General features: G+C 46.3%; 1 protein-coding gene across 3 annotated transcripts in view; it reads right to left on the reverse strand.

Annotated features, from left to right (window-relative positions):
- Positions 1 to 21,573, reverse strand: part of CTIF (cap binding complex dependent translation initiation factor) — a 146,847-nt gene that overhangs the window by 34,754 nt on the left and 90,520 nt on the right. For 2 of the 3 annotated variants that reach the window (XM_038123495.1, XM_038123493.1), the window contains 2 exons: positions 9,727 to 10,168; positions 7,670 to 7,999 (listed from right to left, as the gene is read on the reverse strand). In XM_038123495.1, coding sequence (XP_037979423.1) covers positions 7,670 to 7,999; positions 9,727 to 10,168 — 772 coding nt within the window. The remainder of the gene's footprint in view (positions 1 to 7,669; positions 8,000 to 9,726; positions 10,169 to 21,573) is intronic. The other variant, XM_038123494.1, reaches the window with a different exon arrangement.

The following is a 21,573-nucleotide window of genomic DNA, read 5'->3' on the forward strand; positions in this document are numbered from 1 at the left end:
TCCCTTTGCCATGGAAAAGCCGCAGAGGAGCCGCGTGGTTCCTACAGTCACCGTTCCGCTTGGGAGAAGTGGCAAGTTGGAAGCACGCAGCCGGACATTTAATCCAGGGCTCTCCAGTAACTCCCAGCCCCGCACGGGAGCCGTGTGCCAGCGGCTCCTGGAGCCTCCCGGGGCCAAGCCCAGCGCTGTTACTACGGGCAGGCTTGGCCGGGCTCGGGGTAAAGGCAGGGACGGCTCCAATTGATGCCCAGCCCTGCCCTTCACCTGCCGGCGCAGGCACACAGCCAGCCTGCTCCCCGGGCTCCCTCTCCTGCCTGCTGCCGACACTTGCACGGGGTGTGTTCGGCCCCGGATGACTGCAAAAGAAGGGGGGAAAAAAACCAAAACAAACCATAGTAAGAATTAAAAAAAAAAAAAAAAGTTACTAACATTGTATAATTATAATATATATATGTATATATAAAGCATATATATATATATATAAATACATATATATATTAATACATGAGCAAAATAAGAAGTAATTGAATACAAGAATCAAGCGATAAAAATGATACAATAATAAATAATAAAAATAAAATAGCAAATACACTGTAAAAAATTGGAGAATGTCTCCAGAGACACATGCATGGGCAAAAAACAGGGAATGTGTCTCCTTTCCACTATTTTTCCTCTGTGCTTGAGAGGAGGAGGATGCAGCAGCTGGGGATGCTCCTCAGAGCCACCCACGGGGCTGCATTCCCCGTGCCCCTTCAAGCACTGCATAGATATATGAGTGTGCATGAATTTAGAACTGCCTTCGAATTGCCTGGGCGTATAGAAAATAAATCTCTTCAAAGCTACACAAAACTTTTGCTGGGGGAGTCCCTCAGTGATTTACAAAAGCAGGACGGTTTGATGTTTATCAATATCAGAAATGTAAAGGAAGAAAGGTTTCCAAGCTCTAAAAGTCTCTGCAAACCCCTAAATTAAGGTGTCAGCACAAGGGCAGCATCATTTGCTGTTTCTGTGCTTGTGTTCGGCTCCTGAGGAGCTGGCATCCATTCTGAGGTTCACCACCACGATGTTCCTGGTCTGCACAGACAGCCATGGAGAGCAGCTCAAGCCAAGGAGGCTTTCCCCATTGAATCCCCACCTCGCTGGGGGAAGAGCTCATCAAACTCCTGTGGAGGAGAAACAAAAGGCTGCAATGTTGGCTCATGCACAGATCTTAGAGATGGACGTAGTGCTGCTCTGTGGAGCTGAACTCACTGCTGTGGCCCATGAGCACACACTTGTATGGCTTTAGGATCTGCTCCAGAGCCATAGGGACTTTTTTTTCCCCCACCTCTCAGTGAAGCAACACTCTGATGTCTGCTGGGCAACACCCCTTCAGAGACAAGTGGTACCACTCTGTTTTATGTGCACAGATTGGACCATCTGTAATTAAATTATATTAAAAACAGCCATAGAAAGAGGACGGATGGGTTTTTGCAGTCAGTGCTGGACAGGGTGCACAGGTCAGATACTCTCCAGCCACACTTGGATATTCCTGCCTCCACTTCTGCCAAACCACAAACTGTTCCTCACCAATAATCATGTTGAGAAGGAAAAAAAAAAGAATCTGCCTTTCAGCATTCACCATTAATGTAATACTTAGAATAATACAAAACATCACAGAACCACTAGGGTTGGGAAAGACTTCTAAGATCATTGAATCCAACCAACTTCCATGCCCCAGTTCCCACAGTATCCACCCAGTGTCTATCACTACAACTTAGAGCCCTACAGTGCTGAAAGGGCTGCTATGACTGGGAGGTTGTTTGCTCAGACTAAAAAGGCTACAGGACAGGAAAAACTTCACCTCATTCCTCCCAAATCCTCACGCTCCGCTTGGCAAACCCTTCACACTGCATCCACATTTACTAGAGGGAATCAGTCAGCTCTCCAGTACCTCATGCCGCAATGCCTACATCCAAAAAAACGCTCCAACCTAAATTCTCCTCTTCCATCCCCCACCTGGGATGACATAAATGGATTTTTGGCCACCTTCCTGGTTGAGCCCCTCTATAAATGGTCACACCAATCATCTCAAACCCAACCAAGACCACTGAGACTGAAGTGAAACCTCTGCCAAAACCAACACTATTCATCTCAAGGGTCTAGAGGGGAAGCCATCCAAGGAGGGGCTGAGGGCACTTCATTTGTTCTGCCTGGAGAAGAAACTGAGGGGAGACTCACTGCAGTTACAATTTCCTTGTAATGTGCAGAGAAGGGTCAGGCACTGACCTTTGCTCTGTGTGACCAGGGACAGGACCCATGGAAATGGCTGGAGCTGTGCCAGGGAGGGTTAGGCTGGAAATTGGGAAAAGGTTCTTCCCCCAGAGGGTGGTGGGGCACTGCCCAGGCTCCCCAGGGAATGGGCACGGCCCCGAGGCTGCCAGAGCTCCAGGAATGTTTGGACAACATTCTCAGGAGTCACTGAGGTGCCTGTGCAGGGTCAGGGCTTGGACTCCGTGATCCTTGTGGGTCCCTTCTTGCTCAGGATGTTCTGTGTTTCTATAAAATTTCTACATCCAGACCCAAGCACAGCACTGAACCAAGGAAGGGCCATTTCTGGGGCATCAAGAGGTTGCAGTAAGATGATGAAGAAACCCTGTGTGGGTGTGCAACATCAGGAATGTATCAGGATATGCAATAGCATGTGCAATAGGGCAGGCAATAAGGCAAAACCCCCATATGGGTATGCAACAGGGGAGCATTAGGGTGGGCAATGGGGTATTCATTAGGGTATGCCATAGAGAATGCATTAGGATATACCATACAGTATTGATGAGGGTGTGCCACAGGGCATCCAACAGGATATACAGTAAGGAAAATCATAAGGTAGGCACTTGGGTGTGCAATAGGATGTGTATTAAGGAATGCATTAGGATATACCACAGGGAATATTTTAGCATACACTATAGGGTATGCACTAGGGTATACCATAGGGTATGCCATAGGGAATGCATTATGGTATGTAACAGGGTGTGTATTAGGATATACCATAGGAAACACCATGGGAAGTGCATTAGGGTATGTAGCAGGGTGTGTATATTAGGATGTACCATAGGACATGCCACGGGAAGTGCATTAGGGTAAGTAATGGGGTGTGTTTAGGATGTACCAAAGGATATACCATGGGAAGTGCATTAGGCTGCACCACAAGATATTCACCAGGGAATGCCACAGGGCATCCAACAGGATATGCATGAGGGTACACCACTGAGTATGCATTAGGGTATAAATTTTGGGATGCATTAGGGTATGCCACACAGTATCCTATGACGTATCAAATGCAGAGTGCCTTAGGGTATGCATTAGGGTGTGAAACGGGATATACATTAGGGTATGCCACAGGGTATCCAACGGGGCATGCAGCAGGGTAAGCCACAGGGCATCCAGCAGAACCAGCCCTTCTCCTCTGGCACCAAGGCAGCTCCATGTGCAGGGATGGAACTCCTCTGGCAGCAGGCCAGCAGGCTCTGCTGCTCTGCGCCGGGATGTTCATTTCGTGATTTTTGTGTTTCTTTTTTTTTTAATTATTATTAAAAGAAGGTATCAGCCTTCTGTTTGATGTGCTGTTGGCCGTGGTTGCCAAGGGGAGCAGTGTACAATTACAGCCCCAGTGATGTTCACTCTAATAATACACTTGGCTCTGCATAGCTCAGATGCAGACACAGCTCTGCTATAAAGAGCACGGTTGTTCCAGCAGAGGAGTACTCCAACTTATGTTACATGTGAAGGGTTTGAGGCACATTGCTTAACACCCCCCACTGGAAAGAAAAAAAAAGCAAAAAAAAAAAAAAAAAAAAAAGCAAAAAAAAAAAAAAAAAAAAAGCTTGGGCATGCCAGTGAGTGAAACTGAACTATGACAAGCAAAACCCTCTCAAAGGAGAAATACTTTCAATGCATTAATTAAGAAGGTATTTCTAGAGGCATGAAGAACTTGTGTATGTGTTTGCTAAGATGTTCCTTCTGTCCCCAGACATCCAAGCTCCCTGGGCCCAGCTCACCCAGGTCCATCCCAAGGGCTCACATAGCTCAAAATCGCTCTTGCTACCAACCGACTAAACCAAACTCAATGAGGTGAAAATCAAACCCAAATCACAGAACCACAGATTTGTTTAGGTTGGACAAGCCTTCTAAGATCATCAAGTCCAACCACTCCCTCAGCACTGTCCAGGCCACCAGTGACCCATGTCCCCAGGTGCCACACCCACAAAGCTTTTAAATCCCTGCAGGAATGGTGTCTCCACCACTTGCCTGGTCAGCCTGTGCCAGGGCTGGACAACTCAGATGCCAAATGATCCCCCCAGTGCCAAGCTCCCACACAGCAGCTCTACCAGCTGTCCACCCCATGGCTCCCCTTTCCATATCTCTTTTCCTGAGAGGGTGGCAGCACCCAAACTCTAGACTTAGCCAAGATTCTGGACCAAAACATGGAGTGAAGGATAAATTCAAACCAGAGTTTTCCTGATGAATCCCCTTAGAGGATGAAGTGGACCATGTTGGCTGTAGGGAAGCTCTTCAGAGGAGCTGCTGGCAGGGAGGAGGATGATGTGACAACACTCCCATGCTGCAGCACTGGCATCTCTTTTGGGATCAAAACAAGTACCCTGAGATAAGCTGTGAACATGTGCAACCCTTGAGCATGAGCACCTTGTCAATACCTGAAAATAGAACAGGAACCAGGTTAAAAAGATAGTTTGCTGCCTGTTTTTCAGGGAATAAAACCACCTTGTTTTAAGGTCCAGCAGGGTACAGGGACACTGTCTACAGGCATAGAGGGATACTGTCTATAGGTATGACCGTGCTGGCAGGGCACCTCAGGGGGTTCGTGCACCAATTCCTGAGGTCCTCTGGTGGGGGTGAGCTGTTGCCATCGCAGTCCTGAGGGAAAGGGACAAACAAACCCCTACAAAACAGGAGCATCTGCTGGGAGCAGATGGGGGGGCGAGCGGTGCAGCCCCAGGCGCCAGCAGCACGGGGAGGGAGGGATCACACTGATCCCGATTTATCACACCCCGGCACAGTAATTCCCCAGCTCGCCGGTGCCCAGCAAGCCGAGCTCCTTACGTCCGGGGATCAGATTAGTCTGAAAGGTGCTAGAGAGACACAAATCCTGCTCTGCAGCAAGCGTTTTAATAAAGGTTTATTTTTCTGTTTTAATTAACGGTGAGTTGTCTAAAAATGGCTGACGGAAAGCATCTGATAGTGGAAGGGCCAGGACTGTAGCTGGGTAATGTCCTATCATCAGTCATATAAAAATATCATTGTAACATATGGATATATATGGATATATTAGATCTGTGTGTGCATGTATATGTGTATACATATGGATATGTAATAATTGATATCAATGTATTAATATGTCATACACAAATGGGATATTCACACTGCTCTGTAACATGACGTAATATCCAATATGCCTTATTAATACAGATAATACATTGTATCAGTTCCAACATACCATACTGATATTGATAATCAACCTCCTTATTTCACACCAGTGCAGCTGCAATGACTCTTTTGTGCCTCATACCTGGCTCTGTCTCCATCCAGGGCTATCAGACCTGAATACCTCAAAATAGTCCTGTTTTAGGGCTTTACCGAAATATTTCTAAATCAGTTTGAGTGCATCTGATTGTTTCATCTGGAAAACGAAACAGTGCTTGGAGAAAGTCAAAATCCTTTTCTATCAGAAAGGAAATGTTAAATTTTTCAATTTCGCACAGCACTTTGCTTTTGACCTGTAATGATCTGTCACCTTTTGCCCATCAAGACATTTATAAAAGATGTGCAGTTTGGGGCTGAACAAATCCCTTTTGCATATTTCTCTGTGCCTCAGCACATGAACTCAGTCACCCGCACACCCTGCTCCCTCTTTGCACTTCAGCTCTCCACAACCCTCCCGTCACACTGTGACTGGCAACACGTTCCTGAGAAGCACTTTGAGTCTCTCTGGAGATAGGAGATACATTATTTATCCTACATTCATGCTGTGAAGAGCTGAATGGGAAGCCACTCAGTCTTGCACAGGATGCTGCAGTATAAATCAGTTTACTGGGTCTGTTTGCATGGGTGGAATTGCTGGGGCAAGGGAATAAAGCAAGCTGGAAGAATCCTCCCTAAACCCAGGACTGCCATCAGCACCAACTGTGGGCTAACACCCTGCTGCTCTCATGCCATCACTCCTGGGCTTTATTCTGGATTTCTTAGATTGCTCAGCCTAACATGGAAAGATGCAAGAGTGACCTAGTATGGGAAGAAAGGGATGCACAGAAGGTTTAGAGCTCCCTCCAGCCCCTTGCTGCTAATTCTGGGACTGATTCTGTCTGCAATTTCCCTCACTCTGACTGATATTCCCTTTGGAAATACTAATCTGGAAAAAATCACCACCTGGTACAGGTAATGGGCAGATGTGTATGCTGGCCAAGGGCTTTGCAGGGGGAAGTTGACACAGGAGAATTGTGTTTGATGTGCATGCAGAGCAATGACAGAAGCAAAGTTGGACCAGTCAATGTGCAGAATTATCTGACATTAATTTTCACTATTTTATTTTACTCCTTATTTCCCTGTTTGCTGTGTTGCCCCAAAGCCAACTCAAGGTAGAGGCAGCCAGCCACAGCATCCAAGAGAGCATCTCCAACAAGAGCAGCAAGAACAACAGGAATGGGAATTAAAAACTGGAGTGGTGCTGAGCAACAGACTTGTATGGAGAGCAGAGAAATGAAAAGTGAGCTCTGCGTGTCCCACAGATGGTGTGTGAGGGAACAGCCACATGGAAATGCACCTTAAATTAAGGATGGAAATTCATGGTTTCAACTCTGTCCCAGAGGCAGAAAATTGGAGGTGTGTGTGATACCCTCCCAGAAAACAACTGCCCTCTCTGATGGTGGCACTGCAGTAAAACACACTCCTCCCAGCAGACCATGGGCAGCTGAGGATAGCCCTTTTTTTCTATCATCCAACATTATTATAGAATCATCCAGGCTGGAAAAGATCTCCAAGGCCACCAAGTCCAACCATTAACCTCATGGACCAGTGATGAGAGCCACTGCTTTTTCCTCCCCTCTGCAACTTTGCTGTCGCTGATGGTTTTGGAGCAGAGCAACCAACTAGTTCTCCACATATCAATAAACAAGTCACCCAGAATAATGAGAAAATATGCAATTATTTCAGTTTTGTTTGCCTTCAGAAACCAGAATCAGGCCCTTCAGCCAGGTGGTGCAGCCTAAAGCCTGCTCAGGGACCATCCTGGTGTTTAAGACCATCAGGGACTTGTCTTGGTGCACTGGTGCTGAGTTCCACTCTAACAGCCTATATTGAGAGACCTTCCCAGTTAATTTCTCTTCATGCCATGGGGATGCTGCCTCAAGCAGCTGACTCCTTACTCAGACAGGCCCTGGTGCGAGATGCCACAGTTCCATGTAGAGTTCATGAAATGAGAATGAAGAACACCTTAATAAAGCCCTCAGTGTCACATTATCTATGGTAATCACTGAAGATGTGCACAGACAAAACAACGGGCGCAGTTTGAACTCATCAATTGGGTTCAAAAGGAATTTGGTAACAGCTCAGCTCCAAATAAATGGTAAACCCAATTGAGATGATGCTACAGGCATCTGAGTAACTAACTTGTTACCTGCAACATGTTGAGGAGCAGACTCCGGAATTTGGTTCCTTCCACCATGAAAAGGGCCATTTTGTCACAGAGCTTTGCTGCTGTGGAAGCAAAGCTGCGGTCCGTCACCGCTTTCTGGTAGATGGTCTTGACTATCTCCCCCAGCATCTCCTCAGAGTTGGTGGAGTTCTGAGCCTCCTCCATGAAGGTGGTGAGCTTGGAGTCAACGTCACTGCTATTGTTTCTCATGCTGTTGAGAATTTCAATTAATTTGTCCATTTTATTCTTTTCAGGGTCGGTGGTTTCCACCGTGACTTCGTCCTGGTCCGTGAAAAGGGAAAGACAAGGCGTCTGTTACACAAGGAAAAAACAGATATATCAGCCCATGTCCTTGCACAAACAGCAAAGGGGGAAGGGGATTGGGAGGACAAACAGAAAGAGAGAAGACAAAGCAATTTTTAGTGGCACAATGGTATAACATCAGCATTGGAAAGCATAAGCGCATGCATCCTGCCCCAGAAATGTCTCCTTCTCCGCTTCCCACACCACTCAATCCCAAAGTCCCACCCCTCAGCTCAGGGAGAAGATGAGGAGGGTCCTGAGCCAGGATGTCAAAGTGTGATCACCTCTGACTGTCCTTGGCATCTTGGACCAGTTTCTGGTATCTGTGACATCATGATAATGGACATTTTTTTGCTTCTCTTTAGAAAGTGCACTGATGTTTGCAAACTCTTCAGACAACAATCCCATAAAAATATATTATATATATATATTTAATATAAAATATATACATATAAATAGATATATCTAAATATAAATTTATTTTTAATATATACACTTCATGATGCAAATTGAGATCAAAGAAGTCACATGATGCTAGAATTCAAAAGACTCTCAACTTTTCCATCTCTTGCCTATTACACTTTTCACTTCCCATCATTACCACAGAAATTATTGCTTCTTTTCAACATTTTATTACGCGTTTGCTCATTTTTCCCCAGTGTTAGGCATGCATCCTGCTTGTTCTGGTCTGCTTTCTTCTACCTCTCCAGCCCAATCTTATGTAATACAAACGTGTAGCAAATCCAGTCTCCAAGGGAGTTGTCCAAACCTCCCATCAAGAGACTGGTTATGTTGAAAACACCCACCCCAAAGTGAGTGCCGATGAGATTTTTAGTCTTCCAAGACTCTAAATTTCTGAGAAGAGCACTAAAATGAATACCCTGAAAGTCTCTACTATACTCCCATTGCTTTAAAGAACATAAAAATAACTAACAAAATCTCTTACTCCCCCTCATGCCACATCCAGAAATAGTAATTGCTCATGCATTCAAAGGTATACATTTCCAACATGCGCTCCCATGGAATTGTATATGTTCAGGTTATTTTGGCTCTGTATTTTGGAAATCTCATTAGAGATAACCCCATGGATGCTTTTTACAGTCTGACAAAAGAATCTCAAGAGAAAGAATCTGAGTTTTACAGGGGGCAAATGGAGATATCATCTCCAAATTCCTCAGAAATCTGTGGCTGAATATTGTTTCCAAAAAGGATTTCTCCTCCATCACTTGCATGCAATACTTTTGTTGTTGTTGGGTTGTTGGAAGGAATGGGGGAGATAAGGGCATTTCAATTCATTGCAGAGATAAATGGATATCAGCTTTAAAGCAGCGGAATCCAACTACTCAGCACTCAAAAATCAAAGTTTGGGATTTAGCTCTGTAGTTGCAGAGACAAATTGCCTTTTCACAAGTTTTTTTGCAAAGTGACTGAGCTCTTCAGACCAGGAGGGAGCTCACGTATGCACCAGCTTTCCCCCATGGAAAATGGGAGAGCTTCAGTCCATGAAGAACTTAAGCTGGTATCAACCTCACCCAAGAAGTCAAGCTCAGAGCCTCATTTCTTTCAATAAAAAGCCTCCTGAAGAAGCACAAAGACACCTCAAGAGACGTGCTGACACTGGCGGATTAGGGTAAGCTGGGAGCATTGATGGAAAGGTCCCTTGAGCTCACCCCCCTCTGTATGGAGAACGGCCATCAGCCAGACCCTGAGAAAAAGAGAAACTCGAGGAATAATACCTTTTCTTTTAGTCTCCTCCTCAGCCTGTCCTTAGAAGACTGAAGCAAATTGATCTTGGGCCTGTCCCCAGCGCGCTCGTGGCCGCTGTCTTTCCTCTTGGTCTCGGGCTCGGGGAGGCTCTGCTGGGACTGCTTCTCCACGGCCTCGGGGCCTCGCGGCGCCTCGGCGGGGACGTGTGCTGTGCACGCGGAGCTGTCCTCGATTTTCAGATTCTCAGTCTCTTTGGCGTTTCTGTGCGTTTCTTTGTCGTTGGGCGAGTGCTTCTGGTTGTGGTGCCATCTCCGGTTCTGGCTGTAGCCGTGGTGGCCCGTCCTGCCCGAGGAGTGAGGGGCCTGGCCTCCTTGGTAGAGTTTCTGGTGGTCCCTGTTATGCTTGGTGCCACCCTGCTGATGATCCGTGTGCTGCTGAGACTTGTTCCCGCTGGGAAGTCTCTGCTGTCGCCTGGAAAGTCAAAGAAAGTCATTGAGAAGTCGGCTGGCCACAGAAAATAGAAAATTTCAACTCCTGTTAGCTGGAAACCAAATAGGTTTTTTAGTTTGGTTGTTTAGTTTGGTTTTTATTTTGCAAACTGCATGACAGTGCATTAAAAAAAATGTGGAAGAAAGTCAAAGGAAGTTCACTCATTCCTTCGTGGTTCTGTTGGGCCAACACATCTGTTCAACCAACAGTTTGGCCCTTGGCAGGGGACAACAACTGGGGAGGCAATTGTCATCTAACAACTCATGCCCCTAAATTTCTTTCAGTGACAGTCATGTTTCAGGTGAAAGTTTTTGTGAAGTTGGACAACATGACTTTGGTTCCCAGGAAAAATTCTCTCAGGTTTCTGTGTTACTTCCACGCTGACCAGGAAAAACAGCTGCAGCAAGTCAGGTAGGCAAGAAATGCCAGGAGATTTTTTTTTTTTTCTGAAGGCTTCAGAGCTCCTAATACACCTGGCCTACAGCATCACTTTCTCCTCTTGCCTGCCAACATGGTGCACTGCTGCATGGCTTTGCAGTGAGCTAGTTTAAGTGTATCAGGGATTTCTGAGTGGAAAAAAAATAAGAAGCAAAGGCACTAAGTAAACTGGTAATCTGCCCACACCAAATGGTTTTGTTTGGCCTTATTTTATACCTATCCTTCAGCACTGCTACACCAGGACAGGACACACGCATGGATGAAAAGAGGACCATACTTGGCTCTGGCAGCATGGAGAGCATGGCATCCAGGACCACAACCTCCAAAGAGAGACCTATGTGTACAGAGCTCCAAATGGATAACACAGAAATCCAACAGCCACAGCAAGGAGGAACTGCCCCCAAAGTGTTTACTTGAGAGACTACAACATCTCAGAAAGAATGAGCAAGCCCCTGAGTGCTGGCTTTAACTGGTAGCCGAGATGGCAAATCCCCAAAAAAACAACAGTTGAATAGAAGAAATGCTTTGGCAGTCTCAGGCATCTCAGATTTCCAAACAGGCTGCAGCGTGGCTGTCCCCAGAGGAGAAGGCAGAGCCAGAATGCCATCATCCAGGATGCACCTAAGATGGAGATGATCCTGGCACTGGCTGCCTTCTCCAGGGCTGGGTCTTAAGCGTGGCCACCCTAAGCATGCTGGCATCCCCTGCCTGCTGCCTCTTTGATATTGGTCTTGGCTCTGAGAGCCTGTGGGGTGTTTTAATGCTTGGCCTTTACAAGGCTGCTGGGATCAGTGCTAGAGGGTGACACAGGACATCTCCCCAGAATCAGCCCCAAAAACAAGGAAACAACTTTGAGCGCCGTGGTGACCACAGTGGATTGTCTCAGTATTGGTTCTGTAGCCATGATAAAACCCCTGGTCAGCCTCACTACTTATCCCAAACCCCCACCCAATCTGGATAAATAGCAGTGTTTACTTTAAACCCATCCCACAGCAATTAGTTTTATTTTCATCACTGGCACTGCTCAGCTAAGGGAGCTCGGATGAAGGGAGCAACCATTCACAAATACATTTCAATGGTCAGCAGTCTCCAACCCTGCCTGCCAAAGCCATCTGCCCACGGAATCTGTATTCCTTGGCATCCCCAGGAGTCAAAACCTATTTTCTGAGGCCAACTGGCTTTTAACCATAAAGAGTGAGGGCTCATTTTTAACAAATGCAGGACGAAGAGGGCTTGTTCATGGCACTGGAAAGAATTTGTGTTTACTCTCAGACCACCAGATCCGGTTTTCTGAGATATTCAGCATGTGGTTTTTGTTTTTTTTTCTTTTTTAATTTTTCTTTTTTTTTCCCCTTGCAAACTGAATGGCAGGGAATTAAAAAAAAAAAAAAAAAGGAAAAAAACCCAAAACGGAGATGCGAAAAGCTTTCCTGTTTGCTGGAGCCTACGAGCAGTTTATGAGTACAGATTCTCCACATCAAGTTTTCCTGGCATTTCTTTGTTTCCTCTCAGTAATGCAATCACACAAACCGCTTTGTAAAGACCAATGCTTATTAAAAGGGGAATGTCAAAATAAAAGTTAGTTAAAAACCTTATCTGGTACTAAGCCTTCACAGGCCCAAGTGTACAAGAGTTTTGCTTTCTGTGGTTTTGCTCTTCTCTCAGACATCTGAGTTTAACTGTTTGGTTGCATTTCAAGTCTTGGCTTATAAGCCAGTCAGTTTGCTACTTTATTTAATTTGTAAATATTGCACAGAAATTACAGAAGTTGCACAAAAATATGGCTATAATTTCAGAAGCAAGGGAAAATGCCTGGAAATGAGCTGGGAAGCAAACTTGGCCATAAATTCCTGCAAGACACGCACACAGGGACAGTTTTTTTCCTAAAGACATATTATAAACCAAACCCTTAATGTTTAAGGGCTATGAATGAAAAAAGGGTTTAAGATTAAAAAAAACCCTCCTAGTTAAGCCAATGTGGAATGTGCAAGATTGTTAATTTTGAGGCTGTTGCAATAGGGTGGGGGAGAGAGGCAGCCCTGCCCTTCCATGGAACAGCTAAAAGGTGATGTCCTCATGGCAAGGGGCAGAGCAAACACTGACCAAAGCTCTGTAGTCACTGGCCAAAGGGTGAAAACACCAGAATTAAAAAAGTTTTGGGAAAAAAAATGCAAGAAATAAAAGGCAAAGGAAGGAGAACGGCAAACAAGGAGCAACGTCTGTGACTTGGCAGCAGTCAGGGGTCTAGACAATCATCCAGCATTCAGGCAAAGACTAGTTGTGTGCTTTTATCTTCCCAACACCCCAGTGAAGAAGAAAAGCCAAGAAGAAACAGGATCTGTAGGGAAGAAGAGCCAAAGCAGGGAGAACAGTGCTCACATCTAAAAACTTTCTTGACTGCAGAGCATCTCAAAGCCTGGGAGGTTGGGATGACCCATGCTTGCTCTCAGGTGTGACCAAGGTGCTGGGGACACAGAGAGCTGCAGCAAAGGACAAAATGGGGACCAGGGTGTCCACTCCCACTGTGGGTTGTTGGAAACAACCTTGTGCTTGGTCAAGGGGCAGCACCGTAGGTGCTCAGATGGTAGCTTAAGGTGATGGCCCAGGATAGTGCCTTGGGGTGATGTGCCAAGCCCAGGGAACCAGCCCAGGGAAGCACCCAAATGCACCTCCCAACCTAGGCTTTTAGGTCTGAGATGCTGAAGGGAGGAAGCTTAAGCTTGAATCACACAGCAATACTTCCAAGTAAAGCAAGAATTCACCCCAGTAAAATGCTGCAGTTACTGGGAAATCATTCCTCTGTCCCCCTCTGCTCATCCATAAGGATGTAGTGCCTTGCAGGGAACCATAATTCAGCTAGAAGAAAAAGCATCTGGGCAGTACAACGGTTTCTTATCTCTTGACTCAATTTAACATTAAATAACTATTTTCACTTCAAAGGCCAAATTCCAATTCAGTTCAAAACTCCCCCTGACTTCAGCGGGATTTGGCCATCCGACAAAATGGAAACTAAAGAGACATTGAGAGTCACAAAGAAATTGCAAAAGTACTAAAAACCAAGGGGAGACAGTCAGGGCTGCCAAGCTGGAAATAGGATGGTATTGCTTCTGCTATTGTTTCTCCACTCATTTTTTTATTTAATTAACTAAATGAGATACCTTTCAACAGAATTTAGATCTGACAAATGTCTGTTCTGTCGGAGAAGCCTACGCAAACAAATGTAAGGCTTCAGCTGTCTCGGTGATTACCAGCCTACGTGCTCAGAAATACATGATTCCTGTAAGTTTTTACTACATCGTTTGCTCCCAAGGAAAGCAGCAGGAAGGCACAAGTCTGGGGAAAATAACTCTAGACATGTGGACAGCTGTGGCCTAAAACACAGTTGTTCTGTCCTGTCAGCCTTGCCCATATCCCCATGAGCAAGATGAGTCTTGAGAGCCCCCACCATTTGTCTGGCATGTGGAGAGCTGGAGGACCATGTGGGGCTGCATTCTCCTGGTGGCTGCAGAGAGATCTGGGTAAGCAATTCCTACAAACACGGAGAGGTGAGCAGGCACATAAGAGCACTGGCCCCATGAAAGGCAATTGAGGGAGCTCAGGTGGTTCAGTCTGGTGAAAAGGAGGCTCAGGAGAGACCTTCTGGCTCTGACAGGAGGATGCAGCCAGTGGGCATTGGGCTCTTTTCTCAGGGAACAAGGGACAGGACATGAGAAACCTGTGCCAGGTGAGGTTTAGATTGGATATTGGGAAAATTCCTCAATCAAAAGGGCTGTCCAGCCCTGGCACAGTCCAGGGCAGCGATGGAGTCCCCATCACTCGAGAGATTTAAAAGCTGTGTGGATGTGGCATCTGGGGACATGGGTCAGCGGTGGGCTGGACAGTGCTGGGAGAATAGTTGGACTTGATGGTCAAAGAGGTCTTTCCCCACCGAAACAATTCTGAGGTTCTATACATTTCCAGGGGCACTTAAGACACTTAACCCCATGACAGAGAGCACCTTGTATGGCCAAACAGCCTGAAATCCCACCTTGGGACTGAGGGACCAGGTCTCTGCAAACGCTGGTTCCTGACTTTGGAGAACCTGCCTGGATACTTGCCCTCAATCTCAGCCAACTTCCCCACAGCACAAACCCTCCAGGACATCATAAACTCCCTACAGAGCTGAAATTCTGATTTAGTCCTGCTTTTGTGCAAAGCAGAATACCTGGTGGGCATAGCCAGGGCCACACAGTCATTAACAGCTAATATGGACTTGCAGACACTCAGGCAACCTTCTCCACTCCTTGCATCTTTCTGGTGCTTGAACGAACACATTCCTCACTGCACTTGACAGACAGTAAGTTTCTCTGCACCCTTTTGTCTGCTTGGGCAGGGTCTCATCTCTGTGTGAGAATCAAGAATATAATGCTAAGTCTTGGAAGCATCTCATGATCAGCTTTGCTATTAAAACACCTGCAACTAATTAGCAACCGCTGTCGCAAAGGACAGATTAAGATCACAGAATCTTTGGTTTGGTTTGGTTTGGTTTGGAAGGGACCTTGAACACCATCACTTCCCCGCCATGGGAAGGGACACCTAACACTACATCAGGGTGCTTCAAGCCCCATCCAGCCTGGCCTGGAACACTTCCAGGATCTACTGCAGGAATGGACTCTGTGGGACCTTCCATTCCTATAATGACTCCCTCTTATCCATGACACCCCTCAAGGCTGGGAGAGCAGAGCATCCCCAAGGAACTCAGCAGCTTCTCCTGCAAATGAAGGACTGGTGGGGCTCACTGTGGGATGTCAGGCCACCTCTCTCACCTTTTTTTCTGAAAATATCAACACAATTTTCCACTAATGGAGGGAAATTAAGAAGGGCCCCTCTTAGAGTCACCACCAGAGTAAAAAAATGGTAAAATTCTCAGTTTAGCATGTGGGTTATTTCTGGCTGTACTAGCTAGCTGCCCAAGAAACTCAGCCTGAAGAGGGAAAGGGCAGGAAAAAGCAAAATCCTCTGAAACATCCCCTGAACAAACTCATGTCTCCAGGCCTAGTCTTTCTGAACTAAGCATATTCCAGCCAGGCCACAAACAATTGGACTGGTATCCCGAAGCAGGCACTGCTGGAGAGATTTGGGCATGGCAGTATTGCTGTGGTCAGAAACATCCATCATCACTGGCTTTGAGCGTTTAAGAGATGTTGGGGTCCAAAGTGGAGGGACTGAAGGATCCCAGGTAGGATGGGATGGAATTCTATCACATCTAAAACTACCAAGAGGTAGGTACCAAGAGGTCTGGGGAATATTGTTACTGATATAATGAGGAAAAAGGTCTGAATTTCAGTTTTAGAGGCCTGACTTCCCCCAGAAGCATTCTTCAGCAAGACTACCTCCATGAAAGGCACTCTGGTGTTTCACATGCATGGATAATGGTAACTCAGCACTGCTTTGATGCAGGGAGCATCCCAGCCCAACCCTAGACATTTTCTATCCTTGCTACGGTTGAGAATGGGAAACACTTGAATAAGCTTGATGGTTCCACACAATTTAATCAAAAACCTCAAAACCCCACAGAAAGCAATAACCACCAGCTCCAAGGATGAAGAACACAGGATTTGTGTTGTTTTCCCTTTGGCTTTCTCTCTCAAACTGGTTTCACTTGGCTCCAGTTTCATTTTTGTTTGCATTTTTCTCAGATGAGAAGGGAACAAGATGTCATGTTCACTCCTGAAAACAAAAATGAAATTATTCACACTTCTTTCATGTCTTTCTGTCACCAGGGGTAGAGACCACCCCAACTGCTAGACAGAGCCCACGTCATCTGGACAGACACGGCATCTTGGAAGTGTAGAAAGTCCACCTGTCAAAATGGGGGTGATCAAGATTTAAAACCATCTTTGAACAGCTGAGATGAAGTGCATAGTTTAAGTCTCACATGTATGCATCTTTACAAACATACAATGAATGCCAGAAGACAAGCACAGCCAACCAAAACAATGCTGTGAGGGGAAAGATGTTTGTGATGAGGCTCAGAGTCTCTGGCTGCTGGGAAAAGCATTATGAAACCCTCGTGTGAGTTGCCTACATGGGCACAATGCTCTTTGTCACCACGTTGGTCCTGAGGTACAATCAGTGCTGACGACCCTTCCTTTGGGCCTGGACACCACATCTGCCTTTGCTAGAGATGATTTCATTTGGTCCTCTAGAGCATAATTAGACTGACTATAAACCAACACAGTAGCACTGATTTTCACAATGATGGTTGTAGAACACCAGCACAGGCTGCTCAGAGAGTTGGTAGATGCCCTACCCCCAAAAACATTCAAGGCCAGGTTGGACAAGGCTCTGAGCAACTGTGGTCTAGTGGAAGATGTCCCTAACCATGGCAGGGCATGAGACTGGATGAGCTTTAAAGGTCCCTCTGGACCTGAACTACTGTATTAGTGTGATTCTGTGTCTTCACATCCAAAATTCCCACTGACTCACAAGCAAATGGATGAATGACCAACTTCTCCCACCCCACTCACAGGCCCACCAGCCTGCAGGCTGTGTTGCAGGAGCAGAGACAGCACTGCTGGGCTGAGGGGACATGGCACAACAGCCCTTGGGATGGACTCAAAAGCACTGAAAAGCAAACCTCACTACTGCTGAAGCCCAGGGACAGCCCTCACACTCTGCAATGCTTGGCTGCACGGGCTGCCTGAGTCAGCTATTTTCTTCCAAGCTTCATGGAAATGAATCTTCAGGAGGAATTTAAGGAGCTGTTTTGCAACAGCAGCTTGGGAAAGATATCCCAAGTACAGATGGCATGTGAGATAGCTCTGAAACAGCTCTTTTAATGCTTTGCTGGATCTCCCACAAATCATGAGGGATGTCAAGACAGAGGCCCTTGTTGCACAGAGCAGGCAACCAGCTAGGAAGGCACCTCCTGGACTTCAAGAGTGACTGCTGTGACTGGTGTAGAAATCACTGCTGCAATTTCATACAGAAATTGCTTGGAAATTACTCTCTTTGTAAACTACATTACTTGGAATTACGTTGTTGTATTCTCAGCATACTGTAAACAAGATTGCAAAAATTACATAAAAGCCATCGGAAAACACAGTGACAAGGAATTGAGTCCAGTTTAGACAAAACAGTTTAAATTAAGATACGACCACAGTACACAATGTTTCCCAAACACAAACGGATCCTGGACTACTGGTAAGAATGTGGCTTGAATGAATATGGAATCATCTTTTACTACTTTGCAATAAAAGAGCTTATACTTCAGACTCCAGGCTGCCTCCTTTAAAAATACACCCAGGCTGATCAGTTAACCCGAGATCTGATAATCCTCCAAAAGATATAAACTTTAAACCCACGCCAAGATGCACAGACACAGCCCACCACCATCCTCTGTGGTCTGTCCCCCAAGACACATCCTAAATAGTACAATGAGCCCCCACCTGCTGCCTTTGTGTTCAGCTGTCTTCCTTTAGACCCCTGTGCCTCTTTGACCTGCAGCAAGGAGACATCCTAGGGTTTTTTTTTTTTTCCATATCCTATTTATACCAGTGCTTTCTAGCGAAGAAATAAATGTCTTTCCTGTAGGAGCTAAGGCAAGATTTGACAGGATCTCCTGACAGCTGTCCAGACATATGAGATGACCCAAAGTCAATGGCAAGCAATTACTTCCGACACAGGGATCCAGTAAAACATCAACTCAAACTGCAGAGATGCTTCAGATTTAGGTGTGCCAGAATCCTTTATCAAACACACTAAATTAAATTCTTTAAAAAAGATGCAGCAGCCTATAGCATTTAATGTAGAGACCTGGGAGCCAGGATTGATCCAGAAATTGATTTATTGCAATCCAGTGACAATCCTAAGCTGTTTCCTGAATGTTTACTTAACTCTGTCACACTGTCAAAAGTGGAGTTCATAGAATTATAGATGATTTGAGATGGAAGGGGCCTTTTACAGGTCATTCCAACCCCCTCTGCAATGAGCAGGGTCACCCACAACAAGAGAGTTCTCTGCTCCTGACCCCACTCCTGCGTCCTCTCTCATGCTACCCCTAACACTCCCACAGAATTGCTAAGCTGTGCCAGGGTCTGATTCACTCCCAAAACTTAATTTCTCCTGGATGAGTTTTCACTTGTCAGTTTGGATGGGAACACACTGCCTGGGGGGAGGCACAGATCTGGGCCACCTTGTGCAGCTCTGATGTCACGTAGCTGTTGGCCCTCGCTGCTTGGGGACCTGCACCCCCAGCTTTAACCAGGAAATTAGGAAGATCCATAGCATCTGCACAATGCTGGGAATGGCTGGAGCAATGTTAGTTTAAACGAAAGAAAGAAGCCTCTTGTCCACTCGTGCCCTGGAGGCTGTCACGCTAAATAAAGACATTATCAGAGAAAGAGCAGAGACTCAGCGCCCTCATGCCTGTCAATGACCCTGACACCTTCTGAATCAATCTAAGGACTCTCTTTCCCACAGATGGTCCCTTGGAGACAGACTGCTGTGGCTGTAGTAGGATAAATGGAAACAAAACAGTTAACAAATAACCAAAAATAGAGCACAGTTACTTTTTTTTTTTTTTTTTAATATGGAGATGAAAAATCCCTGGGTGATTTATGTGCCAGCAGAGATATTAGCTGCATATAATAGATGCAATATTTTTAATACTAATATTTTGGGCTGAGACAAGAGCCGGAATGGAAAGTATTTCCAGTGCCTTGACTTCTTTATTTTGCAAACATCAGTTGCTAACTGGGGTCAGACAGAAATATTGTTTCTGCAACAAGAGCCCAAACAACTTAAGCTGGCAACCTCTTCACACACTAACCATGCCAGGAGGCCCTGCAGAGCTTCAGCTTGTTGCTCCCACCCAGGTCCCTGGGGCCAATGTCCCCAGCTGGGGCTTGCAGGGAGAAGGAGTGGGTGGAAGATGCTCTTTTGCTGAGAGAGTGGCTACTTTCCGTGGCCAAAAACTGGAAGTCACCACCCAAACCATGCGACCACACCACTGAAGTGCTGCTGGGCTTCTTCAAATGGGCCAGGTTTCACTGAATGACATTGTACGAGATGGAGGTGACATAAATCCTTTCATTTATACCCACTCAAAGTATCAACCTGTGCTTGCCCTTATCTCTGACCTCAGCTGCCAGATATTTTGGGAAGCAACCTGGCAGCACGAAGCCCTGGGTGCTCACTCCAAGGCAGTGGCACATTTATACTTGAAGATGGAAAGCATGAGAAAGAAATAAGTTATTTCACCTCATATTCACTCCAGCAACCAACTGCTGACAACACCTCCATGAACTCATGCTGGAAAACAAGGTGTAGATGGATAAATCCATTTCCAGTGCCGAGGAGCCGTGCCGGAAACACTCCACCAAAGAGAAAGCAATTTCAATAACAGATCGGTTTCCTAGTGCAGAGGAACCTGCCACTATATTTCCTTCCCTCAATTCTGGCTGGCTGAAATAGCATCACGTACTCGATGTGTTTTGCACTGTGTGACAGTGAGAGAGAAGCCCTGCAGGGCAGGCTGAAGGGTGGCAGGGCTCACACGCAGGAGAGTCTGGTGGCCACAGGTTCCTGCAAGGTCTGCAGTGGAGGAAGATCCAGCTACAGACTCCTTCCACATTTCCACCTCAGTTTTTTCACAGCCAAAGGGAGGATGTAGTCCTTTGCCAAAAGGCACCTTGAGGTTGGTGGATCACTGATGAGGTGTTTTATCATCCATCTCTCTGGCTGTCTGCCCTGGGGATGGCTCTTGTATTCTTGCTCTGTGACCCATCCTACACCCATGCCTGCACACACAATGAAGACTTTCCTCACATGTTGGGTAAGAATAAATAAATTACAGCGTCAGCTACCAAAGCAACACCAATACAAGCAATACCAAACACATGGACCTGCTGGACTGAGTCCAGAAGAGGCTATGGAGATGCTCTGAGGGCTGGAGCCCCTCTGCTCTGGAGACAGGTTAGGGGAACTTGGGATGTTCACCTGGAGAAAAGAGGCTCCAGGGAGACCTCACTGCTGACTTCCAGTACTTAAAGAGTGCTTATAAAAACAAGAGTGACATTTTACACAGGCAGGTAGGGACAAAACAAGGGGGGGATGGTTTTAAACATAAAAAGGGGAGATTTAGATCAGATGTTAGGAAGAAATTCTTCCTGTGAGGGTTGGGAGGCCCTGGCACAGGTTTCGCAGAGCAGCTGTGGCTGCCCCTGGATCCCTGGATCCAGGTCCAAGGCCATGCTGGACAGGGCTTGGAGTAACCTGGGATAGTGGAAAGTATTCCTGCCCATGGCAGGGGGTGGAACAGCACGATCTTTAAAGTTCCTCCCAAACCAAGCTATTCTAGGATTCTGTGAAGATGGCTAAGGTGTCCCAGGAGGAGAATCAAAAATTGCTCTGAGGATTCTGGAGCATCTTTCCTATGAGGAAAGACTTAGAGAGTTGGGGTTGTTCTGCCTGGGGAAGTCTGTAGAGACTTTATTGCAGCCATTCAATACTTACAAAAGAAAGAAACCTTAAGATCATCAAGTCCAACCATTAAGAAGGGGAGAGCACTGCTGGGAAGCAGCATTGCATGTTCCTCTCACCCTCTTCCTGGTGTCCACTGCTGGTCACCAAGCCAGGCGGCCGTGCATCACCCATCACAGCTCTCTCTCCTCCTGCTCTTACGGCCCTTCCGTCCAGCTCCAGCACACCAACAGCACATCCAGCTGCGAGTTAAGAACTCTGCTGATGCGGGATGGCACGGCAAACACAAGATAAGGGGAGTGATGTCCCAGCTGAAGGCACAGCCAGCGGCACACACGGACAATATGTCTGGCCTGTGTGCCATAATTCATTAGGCCGCGGCAACACAATCACCCAGCTGAGCCCGGCCAGGAACAAACTGCTGGGTTGGTATTGTCCTCTAGGGACCTGCAGCCCTGAGAATTAATTTGGTATAGTAACTCCCA

The sequence above is a fragment of the Motacilla alba genome, chromosome Z (assembly GCF_015832195.1).
Source record: "Motacilla alba alba isolate MOTALB_02 chromosome Z, Motacilla_alba_V1.0_pri, whole genome shotgun sequence".
NCBI classification, from domain to species: Eukaryota; Metazoa; Chordata; class Aves; order Passeriformes; family Motacillidae; genus Motacilla; species Motacilla alba.